Source organism: Oncorhynchus clarkii, unplaced genomic scaffold, assembly GCF_045791955.1.
Source record: "Oncorhynchus clarkii lewisi isolate Uvic-CL-2024 unplaced genomic scaffold, UVic_Ocla_1.0 unplaced_contig_8380_pilon_pilon, whole genome shotgun sequence".
Classification (NCBI taxonomy): domain Eukaryota; kingdom Metazoa; phylum Chordata; class Actinopteri; order Salmoniformes; family Salmonidae; genus Oncorhynchus; species Oncorhynchus clarkii.
Genome location: NW_027257949.1, coordinates 296,186 through 314,628, shown reverse-complemented (window position 1 = coordinate 314,628; position 18,443 = coordinate 296,186). Strand labels below are relative to the sequence as shown.

The window sequence follows — 18,443 nt, the reverse complement described above, 5'->3', positions numbered from 1 at the left end:
AAACATTTTTTGGGGGGGTGAATTTAATACGGTTTAAATGTTTACAAACTTGATGCTCTGAAATGAAAGCAACTTCTGAAAAGTTATATTACGCTGGCCTGTGTTGAATGGAGCGACGACGGGGGAGGGAGGAACGCTCAACTCAACTCAAACTGTAATCTGTGCCGCTCGGTCATGTTGTCATCAAGGCAGCTAGCTGCATCGCCCAGAGACATCTCTTTTCCATGAAATAAAAGTTTTAATGAATTGGGAAGGCAGATAAATCGTTCTTATCAAAATCAATCACTCCCCCTCCTCCCCAACAGACACCCCCCCCCCCTCACCAACAGACCCCTCCTCCCCGGTCAGTGTAACAGGAGAGGCCCTTCGTATCTGTTCGTTGGGCGTCAGGTGACCTGCTGTAAATACCATGTTGTCATCAAGGCAGCCAGGTGCATCTCTTTTCCATAAAATAAACGTTTTAATTAATTGAGAAGATAAATCGTTCTCATCAAAATCAATCACTTTTTTATGAAAACACAGAATGCTACTCATTACTCCACTCCGCTTAATTTACATAACATCTTTCCAAAGCGGAGCACCTGGCTCACGCCCAGGCGGCAGCCCTGCTCCAAGATGAATGCAAATCACTTCCCCCCCCCCCCCCCCGGTTCAAACTCTCCCCACCTGGGTAACCTGGGCTCACGCCTAGGAGGGAAACTCCTCCCACCTGGGTACCGTGGTAACCCGGGCCAGATAAACAAATCCCCTCACTGACACACTTGTTGAATTAAGCAAGAGAACATGACAACAAAGTTCTTAATGAAACAACACAAGAGAACATGACAACAAAGTTCTTAATGAAAAAACACAGGAGAACATGACAACAAAGTTCTTAATGAAACAACACAGGTGACTGTAAAGAGGGAAGACAGAGAGGGTGACAACACGGTGATGACTGAGACATTCTAGACAGCGCAGGTGAGTGCAGTTAGATAGAGCAAAGTGTTGAGTGGTTGCAGTCATACTCCTCCCAATTTTTACGCACATTTATTCATATATGCGAATCTACCACGTGTGTTTATGCAAATCAGGCACATATAATGTTCTTTATGTTAACAGAACTATTTAAATACTATTTATTTAAAATGTGTGAGTGTGTGAGTGTGTGAGTGTGTGAGTGTGTGAGTGTGTGTGTGTGTGTGTGTGAGTGTGTGAGTGTGTGAGTGTGTGTATGTGAGTGTGTGAGTGTGTGTATGTGAGTGTGTGTATGTGAGTGTGTGAGTGTGTGAGTGTGTGTGTGTGTGAGTGTGTGTATGTGAGTGTGTATGTGTGAGGTGTGTATGTGAGGTGTGAGTGTGTGAGGTGTGAGTGTGTGAGGTGTGTATGTGAGGTGTGTATGTGAGTGTGTGAGTGTGTGAGGTGTGAGTGTGTGAGGGTGTGAGGTGTGTATGTGAGGTGTGTATGTGTGTGAGTGTGTGAGGTGTGAGTGTGTATGTGTGAGGTGTGTATGTGAGGTGTGTATGTGAGTGTGTGAGTGTGTGAGGTGTGAGGGTGTGTATGTGAGGTGTGTATGTGAGTGTGTGAGTGTGTGAGGGTGTGAGGTGTGAGTGTGTGAGGGTGTGAGTGTGTGAGGTGTGAGTGTGTGAGGTGTGAGTGTGTGTATGTGAGGGTGTGAGGTGTGTAGACTGTAATGTATACCTTGACCCCCACTGAAGGCTTCCCTGATAACAGCTGGTCTGGGGAAATGACCGAGACGAGGATGGTAACCAAGAACACACACATTTTCAACCTCTCACTTCCTCTTTCTCTCTCTCCTATTCACACACACACCGTTATTACTGGTGAAGGAAGAGAGGCACTACACACAGGACTCCTCAGACACACCCCTTATTACTGTAAAAGGAACAGGACGCACACACACGCACACGCACACAGACACACACACACACACTTATTACTGGTCAAGGAACAGGGGATTTACACACAGGACTCCTTAGACACACCCCTTATTACTGATGAAGGAAGGGAGGAATTACACACAGGACTCCTTCACACTTCTTATCCTCTGATAAACAGTGAGCTGGTAGTGTTTTGTGCACTTATTGTCTGCCAGCTTGTTTTGATGTAGATAGATAATGAGGAAGAGGGAAGGAGAAGTGAGAGTAATTGTAGACCATAGGCCCTCCCTGAAAAAAGATAGAGACATCTCTGAATAAATATTCTCTCTGGTGTTCATGTCATACAGGAGACAGTAAATATAGATCTCAGGCTCTCTCTGAGAAAGACAGAGACATCTCTGAATAACTATTCTCTCTGGTGTCCATGTCACAAAGGAGACAACAGTTATTCTTTGTGAGTTCACCGTCTTGCATTGAGCTACTGTTCACCCTGCTGTTGTTTTAAACATCATATCAGAGTTTCAGATTAAACCACTGCTTAAAATATAACAGGAAGTGGACCGACTGAGTTTCAAATGGTGTGAATGACATCACCACTGAAAACCCTCTGAGGCAGATGCAGACAAACAGTCTAACACATATCTCTGAGTAACTCTTCTCACTGAGACAGATGCAGACAAACAGTCTACCACATATCTCTGAGTAACTCTTCTCACTGAGACAGATGCAGACATACAGTCTAACACATATCTCTGAGTAACTCTTCTCACTGAGACAGCAGAGAAATCATTAGACTTCTCTGCTGTTTAGATCCTGCAGCTATCAGGTTGTAGCAGTGTGAAGAGTTAGACTAGACTCCTCTGTTGTTTATGTCCTGCAGCTATCACGTTGTAGCAGTGTGAAGAGTTAGACAGGTTGTAGCAGTATGAGAGGGAGATACAGAGAGAGACAGCGAGACAGATATGGAAGGAGAGAGAGACATTTAGACCCCCCTCCCTCCCCGGAAGAGGAAAGGAGAAGTGTGAGTAAAGGTCTCTAAATAACTATTATCTCTGGTGCCCATGTCACACAGGAGACAGTAAATATAGACCATAGGTCCTCTCTGAGAAAGATAGAGACATCTCTGAATAACTATTATCTCTGGTGCCCATGTCACACAGGAGACAGTAAATATAGACCATAGGCCCTCTCTGAGAAAGATAGAGACATCTCTGAATAACTATTATCTCTGGTGTCCATGTCACACAGGAGACAGTAAATATAGATCTCAGGCCCTCTCTGAGAAAGATAGAGACATCTCTGAATAACTATTATCTCTGGTGTCCATGTCACACAGGAGACAGTAAATATAGATCTCAGGCCCTCTCTGAGAAAGACAGAGACATCTCTGAATAACTATTATCTCTGGTGTCCATGTCACACAGGAGACATAGTTTATAAAACTCTACATGGCCATTGATGGCCGCCCACAGATTGCAAGTAACACAGCTTTCCCCAAAACTCGGTCCTGGGAACCCCCAAGAGGTGCATGTTTTAGTTTTTTGACACAACACTACAAAGATAATAATTAATTCATCCTCAATCTTTGATTACTAGAATCAGCTGTGTAGTGCTACGTAACCTCTCTAAACTACACTCATGGTCTGTGACGTGTGAATTCACAGGGTCCCATTTTACTCCATGTGAATATATTGTCACTTCAATGCTTTAATCACATGTATGTACACTGTAGTAAACTAAACTAATATAAACTAAATATACAAACTAATCTATACTGTAGTTAACTAACCTAATATACAACTAAATATACAACTAATCTTCACTGTGGTAAACAAAACTAATATAAACTAAATATACAACTAATCTTCACTGTTGTAAACTAAACTAACAGAAACTAAATATACAAACTAATCTTCACTGTGATAAACAAACATGGTTTTCAGAAAATAAGTCTGTGGTCACATGGTGGTGGTTAGTGTCGTACTATTGGTTAGACAGTTTCCCCTTTAATGAGGTTGACAGTTAAAACTGTCTCTGACATTAGACTGAGTCACACAGAGACTCCAGCTGTGCAGCGAACAGACACAAACCTACAACTGAGATCACAGCAGACTTTACAACAGTAGAAGATACAACAGTAGAAGTTACAACAGTAGAAGTTACAACAGTAGAAGTTACAACAGTAGAAGATACAACAGTAGAAGATACAACAGTAGAAGTTACAACAGTAGAAGTTACAGCAGTAGAAGTTACAACAGTAGAAGATACAACAGTGGAAGTTCCACTGCATTTCAACACACATGTGTAAAGATGTCAGAGGAAATCTATGAAAACTGCGATGGATTTAGTGGCAAAAAAAAGTATAAAATAAATAAAATAGAGACCATGGACATTAATGATCAAATATACAACAACGAAAGACCCATCATGCCCTGCAAGAAGGATGGAGTTGGTGATCAACATTCAGGTAACAGTTTAACCTGGTGTATTGCTAGATGCTGACACACACTTACACCCCAACACACACACACACACACACACACACACACACACACACACACACACACACACACACACACACACACACACACACACACACACACACACACACACACACACACACAGTTCTCATTTACATAAATATTCACACCCAAGTCAATACATGTTAGAATCTCCTTTGGCAGCGATTACAGCTGTGAGTCTCTGGGTGAGTCTCTAAGAGCTTTGTACACCTGGATTGTACAATATTTGCCCATTTATTATTTTCAAAATTCTTCAAGCTCTGTCAAATTAGTTGTTGATCATTAGTTGGCAACCATTTTGAAGTCTTACCATAGGTTTGCAAGAAGATTTCAATCACAACTGTAACTTTGCAAACTCCAGTGTAGATGTGGCCTTGTGTTGTAGGTTGTCTGGTGGAAAGCAGACTGAAACAGGTTTTCTTCTTGGATATTTCCTGTGCTTTAGCTCAATTCTATGATTTTATTTTATCCTGAAAAAACTACCCAGTCCTTAAAAATTACAAGCATACTGATGCACATGATGCAGCCACCACTATGATTAAAAATGTTGAGAGAAGTACTCAGTAATGTGTTGTGTTGGATTGCCCCCCTGTGTTCCGTACAAAAAAGGGAATCGGTCTTTTCTCAAAATCTTATTATGACCTACAAACTATAATGCTCTATTGAAAGATGAAACTCTCACAAACGTGATGGGTTCTCCATTTAGGACGTCCACAAGCCTCACACGACTCTGAAGGTCCACAGTACCACTAAAAAAAAAGTGAATGGAAGTCTATACAGTGCCTTGCGAAAGTATTCAGCCCCCTTGAACTTTGCGACCTTTTGCCACATTTCAGGCTTCAAACATAAAGATATAAAACTGTATTTTTTTGTGAAGAATCAACAACAAGTGGGACACAATCATGAAGTGGAACGACATTTATTGGATATTTCAAACTTTTTTAACAAATCAAAAACTAAAAAATTGGGCGTGCAAAATTATTCAGCCCCCTTAAGTTAATACTTTGTAGCGCCACCTTTTGCTGCGATTACAGCTGTAAGTCGCTTGGGGTATGTCTCTATCAGTTTTGCACATCGAGAGACTGACATTTTTTCCCATTCCTCCTTGCAAAACAGCTCGAGCTCAGTGAGGTTGGATGGAGAGCATTTGTGAACAGCAGTTTATATATATATTTAGTGGACGTATATAGGGAGATAATTTATTTTAGTTATTTATTATATAAGGGGATACATACATGCAAAAAAATAATAATAAAATGATTCCTGATCTTTCTAATATCTCTCAGATAGAGGACAGACACTTCAGAACAAACTTCCTTCTGACTATCTGTTGTTCAATGTGTTTCTATTGGCTAATAGCAGTAATGACTATCTGTTATTCAATGTGTTTCTATTGGCTAATAGCAGTAATGACTATCTGTTATTCAATGTGTTTCTATTGGCTAATAGCAGTAATGACTACCTGTTATTCAATGTGTTTCTATTGGCTAATAGCAGTAAGGACAATGTGTTTCTATTGGCTAATAGCAGTAATGACTATCTGTTATTCAATGTGTTTCTATTGGCTAATAGCAGTAATGACTATCTGTTGTTCAATGTGTTTCTATTGGCTAATAGCAGTAATGACAATCTGTTGTTCCACGTAGTGAATCTGTTATTCAATGTGTTTCTATTGGCTAATAGCAGTAATGACTATCTGTTATTCAATGTGTTTCTATTGGCTGATAGCAGTAATGACTATCTGTTATTCAATGTGTTTCTATGGGCTAATAGCAGTAAGGACAATGTGTTTCTATTGGCTAATAGCAGTAATGACTGTCTGTTATTCAATGTGTTTCTATGGGCTAATAGCAGTAATGACTATCTGTTATTCAATGTGTTTCTATTGGCTAATAGCAGTAATGACTATCTGTTATTCAATGTGTTTCTATGGGCTAATAACAGTAATGACTATCTGTTATTCAATGTGTTTCTATTGGCTAATAGCAGTAATGACTATCTGTTATTCAATGTGTTTCTATTGGCTAATAACAGTAATGACTATCTGTTATTCAATGTGTTTCTATTGGCTAATAGCAGTAATGACTATCTGTTGTTCAATGTGTTTCTATTGGCTAATAGCAGTAATGACTATCTGTTATTCAATGTGTTTCTATTGGCTAATAACAGTAATGACTATCTGTTATTCAATGTGTTTCTATGGGCTAATAGCAGTAATGACTACCTGTTATTCAATGTGTTTCTATGGGCTAATAGCAGAAATGCCAAATTCAATGCATCATGCAATCATTTTTTTTCAATAATTTTTTTGAAACTATAAATCAAATAGCTAAATAATCCTTGGTATCTTAAAACTATTCCATATGTCGGCTCAAACCCTCCCCCACCACCCCCGGCTCAGACCCTCCCCCACCACCCCCGGCTTAGACCCTCCCATCTCCCACGGCTCAAACCCTCCCCCACCTCCCCCGGCTTAGACCCTCCCACCTCCCCCGGCTTAGACCCTCCCATCTCCCACGGCTCAGACCCTCCCCCACTCCCCCGGCTTAGACCCTCCCATCTCCCACCGCTCAGACCCTCCCCCACCACCCCCGGCTTAGACTCTCCCATCTCCCACGGCTCAAACCCTCCCCCACCTCCCCCGGCTCAGACCATCCCCCACTCCCCCGGCTTAGACCCTCCCATCTCCCACGGCTCAAACCCTCCCCCACCACCCCCGGCTTAGACTCTGGAGGGTTAATCACTATAATTGCACACAAAGTGATTCATTGCAACTTATTATGTGACATGTTAAAACCAGTTGAGTCTATGGGGGCGCTATTTCATTATTGGATAAAAAAACGTTCCCTTTTTAAGCGCAATATTTTGTCACGAAAAGATGCTCAACTATGCATATAATTGACAGCTTTGGAAAGAAAACAGTCTGACGTTTCCAAAACTGCAAAGATATTATCTGTGAGTGCCACAGAACTCATGCTACAGGCGAAACCAAGATGAAACTTCAAACAGGAAATGAGCAGAATTTCTGAAGCTCTGTTTTCCATTGTCTCCTTATATGGCTGTGAATGCACCACGAACGAACCTGCCCTTTCTGTCGTTTCTTCAAGATGTCTGCAGCATTGTGACGTATTTGTAGGCATATCATTGGAAGATTGGCCATAAGAGACTACATTTTCCAGGGGTCCGCCCGGTGTCCTTTGTCTAAATTGGTGCGTAATCTTCAGGTGCGGGCATTTTCTCCTGGGATTCAGGAGAGAAAGCACACTTCCACGAACGATATATCATCGAAGAGATATGTGAAAAACACCTTGAGGATTGGTTCTAAACAACGTTTGCCATGTTTCAGTCGATATTATGGAGTTAATTTGGAAAAAAGTTTGGCGTTTTGATGACTGGATTTTCGTTTTTTTTTGGTAGCCAAAAGTGACGCACCAAACGGAGCGATTTCTCCTAAACAAATAATCTTTCAGGAAAAACTGAACATTTACTATCTATCAGAGTCTCCTCATTGAAAACATCTGAAGTTCTTCAAAGGTAAATGATTTTGTTTGAATGCTTTTCTGGTTTTTGTGAAAATGTCGCCTGCTGAATGCTAACGCTAACGCGAAATGCTACGCTAGCTAGCTACTGTTACACAAATTATTGTTTTCCTATGATTGAGAAGCATATTTTGAAAATCTGAGATGACAGTGTTGTTAACAAAAGGCTAAGCTTGAGAGCTAGCATATTTATTTCATTTCATTTGCGATTTTCATGAATAGTTAACGTTGCGTTATGGTAATGAGCTTGAGGCTGTATTCACGATCCCGGATCCGGGATGGCTAAGTGCTAGAGGTTAAGCAAATGATTCATGAGCTTATTTAGGTTGAAGTGGTTGAAGACTTATTGAATAAAGACATTTCAGATTTTCATTTTATATATATATATATATAGCAGAAATGCCAAATGCTAAATATATATATATCTATATACAGTTGAAGTCAGAAGTTTACATACACCATAGCCAAATACATTTAAACTCAGTTTTTCACAATTACTGACATTTAATCCTTGTAAAAATTCCGTGTCTTAGGTCAGTTAGGATCACCACTTTATTTTAAGAATGTGAAATGTCAGAATAATAGTAGAGAGAATGATTTATCTCAGCTTTTATTTCTTTCATCACATTCCCAGTGGATCAGAAGTTTACATACACTCAATTAGTATTTGGTAGCATTGCATTTACATTGTTTAATTTGGGTCAAACGTTTCGGGTAGCCTTCCACAGGTTTCTCACAATAAGTTGGGTGAATTTTGGCCCATTCCTCCTGACAGATCTGGGGTAATTGAGTCAGGTTTGTAGGCCTCCTTGCTCGCACAAGCTTTTTCAGTTCTGCCCACAACTTTTCTATGTTATTGAGGTCAGGGCTTTGTGATGGCCACTCCAATACCTTGACTTTGTTGTCTTTAAGCCATTTTGCCACAACTTTGGAAGTATGCTTGGGGTCATTGTCCATTTGGAAGACCCATTTGTGACCAAGCTTTAACTTCCTGACTGATGTCTTGAGATGTTGCTTCAATACATCCACATAATTTTCTTTCCTCGTGATGCCAGCTTATTTTATGAGGGTGCACCAGTCCCTCCTGCAGCAAAGCACCCCCACAACATGATGCTGTTCGCAAATGTTGTCGGTGGTGAACAGGCGGGACGTCAGGCTTGGTATTCCTAGAACCGGGGCGATAAGTAAGTGTGAAATTGAATCTACCGTTGAAGAACGGCCATCTGGCTTGCATCCACACAATGAATGGGAGGGATAACAGAGCCCTCCAGCCAGTGACACCAAACCTCAAGAGGCAGCTTAACTGCCAGGAGTTCCCGATTACAGACATCAAAATTCCTCTCTGCAGGTGAGAGCTTACGGGAAAAGAATGCACATTTTTGGAGCTTCTGATCAGAGTGGGACAGAACAGCACCTCCCCCGTTGTCGGAGGCGTCCACCTCCATGATGAACTATAGTTCTGGGTCTGGCTGAGTGAGGAGTGGAGGTGAAGCGATGAGTTCCAGGAACGCTCTCTCTGTCTCAGGGGTCCAATGGAACAGAGTGGAGGGGGAGGTGAGAGTGGTGAGAGGTGCTGCCAGACGACTGTAGTTGAGGGGTCCAGTGGAACGGAGTGGAGGGGGAGGTGAGAGTGGTGACAGGTGCTGCCAGACGACTGTAGTTGAGGATGAAACGTCTGTAAAAATTGGCAAACTCCAGGAAATGCTATATCTGCTTCGGGTTAGAGGGCGTAGGCCACTCTGTGACTGCCATGTCTTGGTGGGGTCCGTACGTAACTCCCCCTGTGCAATAATACAACACAGGAAAGACACAGAGGAAGCATGGAACTCACATTTCTCAGCTTTGACAAAAAGCCGTTGGAGAACTTGGCGAAAGTGCTGCTGGTGAGACTCAGGGTCCTTAGAAAACAATCGGAACGTCATCCACAAAGACAAAAACGAAGTGTCCAATCACATCCCTCAGCACATCATTGACCAGGTTCTGGAAAACAGCAGGGGCATTAGTAAGACCTAAAGGCATGACCAAATACTCAAAGTGGCCAAGTGGTGTGTTAAACACAGTTTTCCCCTCGTCCCCCTCTCTGATGCGCACAAGGTGGTAGCCATTCCGGAGGTCCAGTCTGGTGAACACAGTGGCACTGATGAGTGTGCAAGGATACTTGTTCTTGATGTTATTCAGTCTAGGCCTCAGTGACCCATCCTTCTTCACAAAGAAAAACTCAGCACCCACCCCTGGGAGGAAGAAGGCCTGATAAGTCCTGCAACCAGGGAGTCCTGGACGTACCTCTCCATAGCCTCCAGCTTGGGGCGAGAGAGGTTATACAACTGGCTACAGGGGAGAGGAGCTCCAGGCTGGAGGACAATGGTGCAGTTGTACGGCTGATGAGGTGGCAGCGACAGGACGCGGTGCTTGCTGAACATAGGAGCTAGATCGTGATACTCTGGAGGAACTGATGACAGGTCAGGATGTGGTGCTGAACACAGGAGCTAGATCGTGATACTCTGGAGGAACTGATGACAGATCAGGAGGTTCTGGAATGGGGCACAGACAAGGCAGGGGCAAGGGCAGAATGTAGACAATTCTAGTGACAAAATTAATTCCAAGTGGTTACCCTTCCAGCGGTCCAGTCGATCTGAGGGTTGTGCAACTTTAACCATGGATGGCCAAGAACCAGGGGAGAGTGAGGACAGTCGATTATGTGGAAAGTGATCCTTTCCTGGTGGTTTCCAGAGAGATGCAGGATGCCAGGGGCGGTCCTCTCCCAGACACGGGCGAGGAGCTGTCCGTTGAGAGCGTTGGCATCGAGGGGTGAATCGAGTGGAACAGAGTCCAGGCCCAACTGGGTAACGACACCACGGTCCAGGAAACTCTCGTCGGCGCCTGAGTCGATGAGAGCAGGCAGGGGAAGAACCTGGCTCTGCCACACGAGGGCGCCGTCAAGCAGGGGTCTGGGGGAGAGATGGGCAGGCGATTTGGCTCAACGGTAGGTCCCCCACTACTGCCGAGCCACCACTTTTGCTGGACGCAGGGAATAAGTGGAGACAAAGTGACCAACCTGGCCACAGTATAGGCAGCTTCTAGTGCTGATTCACCACTGCCTCTCCCCTGGAGAGAGACGGGCCGAGCTGCACGGAGGCATCCAGTCAGGAAGGATATCTTGACCCGTTCACTAGCATAAGAGTTGGGCTGTTGCTCGAATACTAGTGAACATTGTACCTAAAAGGCTCTGTGTGTGGATTGATGAAGACAATGTTTATGGATTAGGGAAAAAACAACTGAATCCATTTTAGAATAAGTCTGTAACGTAAAAAAATGTAGAGAAAGTCAAGAGGTCTGAAAACGTTCCAAATGCTCTGTAGCCATGTTATTTAGACTTGTTATTCTTCTTTGTTTATTCGCTGTGTATTTATTTATTGTGTCACTATTTTCAATGTTGTATATTTAACTCTGCATTGTTGGAAAAGTCTGTTGTTTACGAAGCAAATGACAAATTACGTTTGGTTTTGATTGAAATAGGTGCCGGCAATCATTTTGGGTGCCTGAACTCTGCACTATGTTTAAGCCAATATTCTGGAAGTAGTTCTGGAAGTCAAGCAGTAGAATATGTGAGGTTCTGGAACTCAGTTCTGGTGTTCTGTCCCTTGTCAATCTTGTGTATTTCCCTCAGTGATTCAAACAGCAAATGGACACAAAATTAGACACAAATACAGCAAGTTTTTCTGGTAATAATTTGTGCTTCAGTGTCTTGTCAGTGGTGGAAGAGATACTCTGGAGCTGCTGCAGTGTGTTTGGGGCTGCTGTGTGTTCTCCTACTGGCTTGGATCATAGGCCTGTTACTCTACCGTGAGTTTGATATGTTCTCACTCAAACATTCTTCATCATCAGTGGTGTAATGACCAGGGATCAATTACATTTATATTCCAGTCAAATCAGAAAGTAAACCAAATTCCACTGTTACCTTGTTCATTGGTCATATTGTTTCACAGAGAAAAACCAATTGACCAGTTCCAACACCCTGACTGAAGAGAGAGACCAGTTACAGACCTGCGGAAACAACCTTACTGAAGAGAGAGACCAGCTACAGACTAGCAACAACACCCCGAACGAAGAGAGAGACCAGCTACAGACTAGCGACAACACGCTGACCAAAGAGAGAAACCAGTTACAGACCAGATACAACACCCTGACCAAAGAGAGAGACCAGCTACAGACCAGATACAACACCCTGACCAAAGAGAGAGACCAGCTACAGACTAGATACAACACCCTGACCAAAGAGAGAGACCAGCTACAGAAAGAGACAGAACGTCTGAAACAATCTTTAGTTGAGAAAGGTGAGTCAAATTGTCTAATGACTGTTCTGTTTGACAGTCTCTGTATCAGTTCACATGTCACTTACAAACAGGAAATTCAACTTACATTAAATAAAAATGTGAGAAAAAAAACGATGACCATTAGTTAGTACCCGTCTTCCTTGAGTGTTTGCTTGATAATTAATTAATTGTTGTATTAAAGTGACTAAAGCAGGAAATGTTCAACTTATAGTGTGTCCGGACGGATGGAAGAAGATTGGTAGCAGTTGTTATTACGTCTCTACTGAGTACAAATCCTGGGAGGAGAGCAGACAGGACTGCAGAAATAGAGGAGCAGACCTGGTGGTCATCAACAGCCAAGAGAAACAGGTGTGTGAGAAAGAGTGAGAGAGAGAGAGAGAGAGAGAGAGAGAGACAGAGAGAGAGAGTGAGACAGGGATGCAGCTTAAGCCCCACCCTCTTCGACATATATATCAACGGATTGGCGAAGGCACTCTAGAACAGTCTGCAGCCCCGGTCCTCACCATACTAGAATCTGAAGTCAAATGTCTACAGTTCGCTGATGATCAGGGGCTTCTGTCCCCAACAAAGCAGGGCCTACGGCAGCACCTAGATCTTCTGCACAGATGCTATCAGGCCTGAACCCTGACAGTAAATCTCAGTAAGACAAAAATTATGGTGTTCCATAAAAGGTTCAGTTGCCGGGAACATGAATAAAAATTCCATCTGGACACCGTTGCCCTAGAGCACACAAAAAAACTATACAGCCCTCGATCTAAACGTCAGCGACACAGGTAACTTCCACAAAGCTGTGAACGATCTGAGAGACAAGGCAAGATGGAGGGCCATCAAAAGGAAAATAAAATTGACATACCAAATAGGATCTGGCAACAAAAATCAGTTTTAGAACCCAAAGAAAGGTTAATCAGTTTTATGGTTGTGAGGTCTGGTGACACCAACCAAGAATTCACAAAATGTGACAAATATCAAATTGAGACTCTGCATACATCATTCTTAAAAAATATCATCTGTGTACAACGTAAAACACAAAATAATGCATGCAGAGCAGAATTAGGCCGATACCCACTAATTATCAATATCCTGGAGAAGAGTCCCCTAAGCAAGCTGGTCCTGGGGCTCTGTTCACAAACACAAACAGACCCCACAGAGCCTCAGGACAGCAACACAATCAGACCCAACCAAATCATGAGAAAACAAAATAATAATTTCTTGACATATTAGAAAGAATTAACAAAAAAACAGAGCAAACTAGAACGCTATTTGGACCTAAACAGAGAGTACACAGTGGCAGAATACCTGACCACTGTGACTGACCCAAATTTAAGGAAAGCTGTGACTATGTAAAGACTCAGTGAGCATAGCCTTGCTATTGAGAAAGACCGCCGTAGGCAGACATGGCTCTCAAGAGAAGACAGGCTATGTGCACACTGCCCACAAAATGAGGTGGAAACTGAGCTGCACTTCCTAACCTCTTGCCCAATGTATGACCATATTAGAGACACATATTTTCATCAGACAACACAAATCCACAAAGAACTTGAAAACAAACCCAATTTACATGAACTCCCATATATATTGAGTGAAATACCACAGTGTGCCCTCACAGCAGAAAGATTTAACTATGTGCAATTAATATTTGAAATTGGAAAACATTTTTTGGAGAAGACTATGTATTAACAATGTTGAATCTCTTCCACAACTATAGACATTAGTCAATTGGTTATGTGGTGTGAGAGAGACAGGGATGCAGCTTAATACCCTCCCTCTTCATATATATCAAAGAATTGGTGAGGGCACTAGAGCAGTCTGCAGCCCCGGTCTTCACCATCCTAGAATCTGAAGTCAAATGTTTGCTGATGATCTGGTGCTTCTGTCACCAACCGAGGAGGGCCTACAGCAGCACCTAGATCTTCTGCACAGATTCTGTCAGACCTGGGCCCTGACAGTAAATGTCAGTAAGACAAAAATAATGGTGTTCCAAAAAAAGGTCCAGTCGCCAGGACCACAAATACAAATTCCATCTAGACACTGTTGCCCTAGAGCACACAAAAAAACTATACTTACCTCGGTCTAGACATCAGCGCCACAGGTAACTTCCACAAAGCTGTGAAGGATCTGAGAGTCATGGCAAGAAGGGCCTTCTAAGCCATCAAAAGGAACATAAAATTGACACACCCATTAGGATCTGGCAAAAAATACTTGAATCAGTTATTCAGTTATTGCACTTTATGGCTGTGAGGTCTGGTGAGGTTGCCGCTCACCAACCAAGACTTCACAAAATGGGACAAACATCAAATTGAGACTCTGCATGCAGATTTCTTCAAACAATATCCTCTGTGTACAACGTAAAACACCAAATATTGCATGCAGAACAGAATTAGGCTGATACCCGCTAATTATCAATATCCAGAAAAGAGTCGTTAAATTCTACAACCACCTAAAAGGAAGCGATTCCCAAACCTTCCATAACAAAGCCATCACCTACAGAGAGATGAACCTGGAGAAGAGTCCCCAATGCAAGCTGGTCCCGGGGCTCTGTTCACAAACAGACCCCACAGAGCCTCAGGACAGCAACACAATTAAACCTAACCAAATCATGAGAGAACTCAATTATAATTACTTGACACATTGGAAAGAAATAACAAAAAATCTAGAATGCTATTTGGCCCTAAACAGAGAGTATACGGTGGCAGAATACCTGACCACTGTGACTGACCAAACTGAAGGAAAGCTTTGACTATGTACCGACTATGTACAGACTCAGTGAGCATAGCCTTGCTATTGAGAAAGGCCGCCGTAGGCAGACATGGCTCTCAAAAGAAGACAGGCTATGTGCAACACTGCCCACAAAATGAGGTGGAAACTGAGCTGCACTTCCTAACCTCCTGCCCAAATGTATGACCATATTAGAGACACATATTTCCCTCAGATTACACAGATCCACAAAGAATTTGAAAAAAAAACAAAAAACAATTTGGATAAACTCTTGGATATATTGAGTGAAATACCAAAGTGTGCCATCACAGCAGCAAGATGTGTGACCTGTTGCTACAAGAAAAGGGCAACAAGTGAAGAACAAACAAAACATAAAAACAACCCATATTTATGTTTATTCATTTTCCCTTTTGTATCTACTTGCTCATAATATCTGAAGTATCTTTAATGTCTTGGAACTGTTGTAAGTGTTTACTGTGCATTTCTATTGTTTATTTCACTTTTGTTTATTATCTAGTTCACTTGCTTTGGCAATGTCAACATATGTTTCCAATAAAGCTCTTAAATTGAATTGAAATTAATTTAGAGAGAGAGAGAGACAGAGGGAGCGAGCGAGACAGCGAGTAGAAATGGCTAGGTATTAACAATGTTGAATCTCTTCCACATCTACAGACATTTGTCAATTGGTTATGCGGGGTAAAGAACTATGTCTGGATTGGTCTGACTGACTCTGTTTCTGAGGGGACCTGGAAATGGGTGGACTACACACCACTGACCACAAAGTAAGACATTAATGAATTCTGTGTCACTATGACATCACTGTCTGGAGAAGTAGGTTCAGAATGGACAGCCTGATTCTCCTACAGGTATTGGAACAGTGGACAGCCTGATTATGTGTGGTGTTTCTCCTACAGGTATTGGAACAGTGGACAGTCTGATTCTGTGTTGTTTCTCCTACAGGTATTGGAACAGTGGACAGTCTGATTCTATGTGTTGTTTCTTCTACAGGTATTGGAACATTGGACAGCCTGATTCTATGTGTTGTTTCTTCTACAGGTATTGGAACAGTGGACAGTCTGATTCTATGTGTTGTTTCTTCTACAGGTATTGGGACAGTGGACAGTCTGATTCTATGTGTTGTTTCTTCTACAGGTATTGGAACAGTAAAGAGCCTAATGGTGGAAGAGCAGAGAACTGTGTGTACTTCTACTCCTGGTCATCAGACACAGGAGCTTGGTGGGACTATGACTGTTCCTATCAATACAGATGGATCTGTGAGAAATAGGATTCATCCTCGGTACTCTCTGAACTGCTAAATAAGATTATGCTAAGTACTATATATCGTAATATATTTTCTACTTATTCAATTTACCTTGTAAAGTACATACAATATATAACAATACAAATGTATAATACATTATAATAAAACTATATGCAATAACAACACAATGAATTGAAGAGAAGGACTGTTCTGTCTGTTGTTGAGGAAATTCACCACTAAGGAATTCACAGTCACAGAGGTTCACTGACTCAATACAATCCTAATGTTAATGTTTATTAATAAATACTTTTTAGTTTAGTCTACTTGCTAAATATTTGTCTTAACTCTTCCCGAACTGCACTGTTGGTTAAGGGCTAATAAGTCAGCATTTCACGGTAAAGTCTACACTTGTTGTATTCGTGGCATGTGACAAATAAAGTTTGATTTGATTTGAAGTCATATCAGCACGGTTGGTTCCTGCATGAGACTGACTGATACCACACCAGGCTTCTTACCTTGAAACTGAGATACTCCTTTTGGTTCCCAGAGCAATGTTCTAGGTGTACTGGGAAATTGTTTATACAGTGACAGTTTAGATTCCGCCCATGTACTGTACATTCAATCAGTTACTCGCATGAATCCAACCAAGTTGGACATTAGAAAAACAGCATAATTCTAAACATACGAGTGGATAAACACAGATAAAATGTCACACTATTATATAATAGTTGATCTGACATGGAGTCTAGAAGGACTGTTCTCTCTACTGTATAATAGTTGATCTAACATGGAGTCTAGAAGGACTGTTCTCTACTGTATAATAGTTGATCTACCATGGAGTCTAGAAGGACTGTTCTCTACTGTATAGTAGTTGATCTGAGACGGAGTCTAGAAGGACTGTTCTCTACTGTATAATAGTTGATCTAAGATGGAGTCTAGAAGGACTGTTCTCTCTACTGTATAATAGTTGATCTAACAGGGACTGCGGTTGAAAATTAGCCGGCTGGCTAAAACCGTCACTTTTACTGAAACGTTGATTAATGTGCACTGTCCCTGTAAAAATTAAATAAACTCAAACTCAAACATGGAGTCTAGAAGGACTGTTCTCTACTGTATAATATTTGATCTAACATGGAGTCTAGAAGGACTGTTCTCTCTGCTGTATCAAATCTCTGACCCTCTAAGACTCAAAATGTGAATGTACCATGTATCAGATTTCAGTTAAGACCCATGTGCAGACTGTGTAGAGGTAACAATGTTTATTGTAACAACAGGGGCAGGCAAACGACAGGTCAAGGCAGGCAGGGGCAGGCAGGGGTCGATAATCCAGAGTAGTGGGGCCAAGGTACAGGATGGCATGCAGGCCCAGGGTCAGGTCAAGCAGAGGTCGGTAATCCAGATTGGTGGCAAATGCACAGGACGGCAGGCAGGCTCAGGGTCAGGTCAGGCAGAGGTTGGTAATCCAGAGTGGGGGCAAAGGTACAGGACGGCAGGCAGGCCCAGGGTCAGGTCAGGCAGAGGTTGGTAATCCAGAGTAGTGGGGCCAAGGTACAGGACGGCAGGCAGGGTCAGGCAGAGTGGTCAGGCAGGCGGGCTCGGAGTCAGGACAGGAAGGGGTCAAAACCAGGAGGGCGAGAAAAGAGAGGCAGGAAAAAGCAGGCGCTGAGACACTAAACGCTGGTAGGCTTGATTGAACAAGACAAACTGGCACAGACAGAAAACACAGGTATAAATACCCAGGGGATAATTGGGGAAGATGGGCAACACCTGGAGGGGGGTGGAGACAAGCACAAGGACAGGTGAAACAGATAAGGGCATGACACTATATATATCTTACAAACACAAACACACCTGGAAAAGTAGCCACCCCCCCACCTGAGAATCTGTTTTTCAGCCATCTATTTCCTGTGTTTCAGGTTTGCAAAATCCATGTCACTTAAATCTCTCTGGATTAATGGTGATTTTAGTGATTACGATAGATAAATGGCTTGCTTTTCTTTCCTTACACCGTAGGTTCATGTACTTTGACGTGATGTGGTCAGATTAGCCGCTATATTACCATTTTTTGACCTTTAATACCTGAAAATGGGCCTTAACTTCTAATGGATAGGGGGCAGCATTTTCACATTTGGATGAAAAGCGTGCCCATAGTAAACTGCCTCCTACTCAGTCCCAAATGCTAATATATGCAT

At 42.4% G+C, this 18,443-nt stretch overlaps 1 protein-coding gene across 1 annotated transcript in view; it reads left to right on the top strand.

The window, feature by feature from the left end:
• Positions 1 to 18,443, top strand: part of LOC139394179 (girdin-like) — a 49,546-nt gene that overhangs the window by 13,513 nt on the left and 17,590 nt on the right. The window contains exons 5-6 of the mRNA XM_071142221.1: positions 1,898 to 1,942; positions 11,928 to 12,265. Coding sequence (XP_070998322.1) covers positions 1,898 to 1,942; positions 11,928 to 12,265 — 383 coding nt within the window. The remainder of the gene's footprint in view (positions 1 to 1,897; positions 1,943 to 11,927; positions 12,266 to 18,443) is intronic.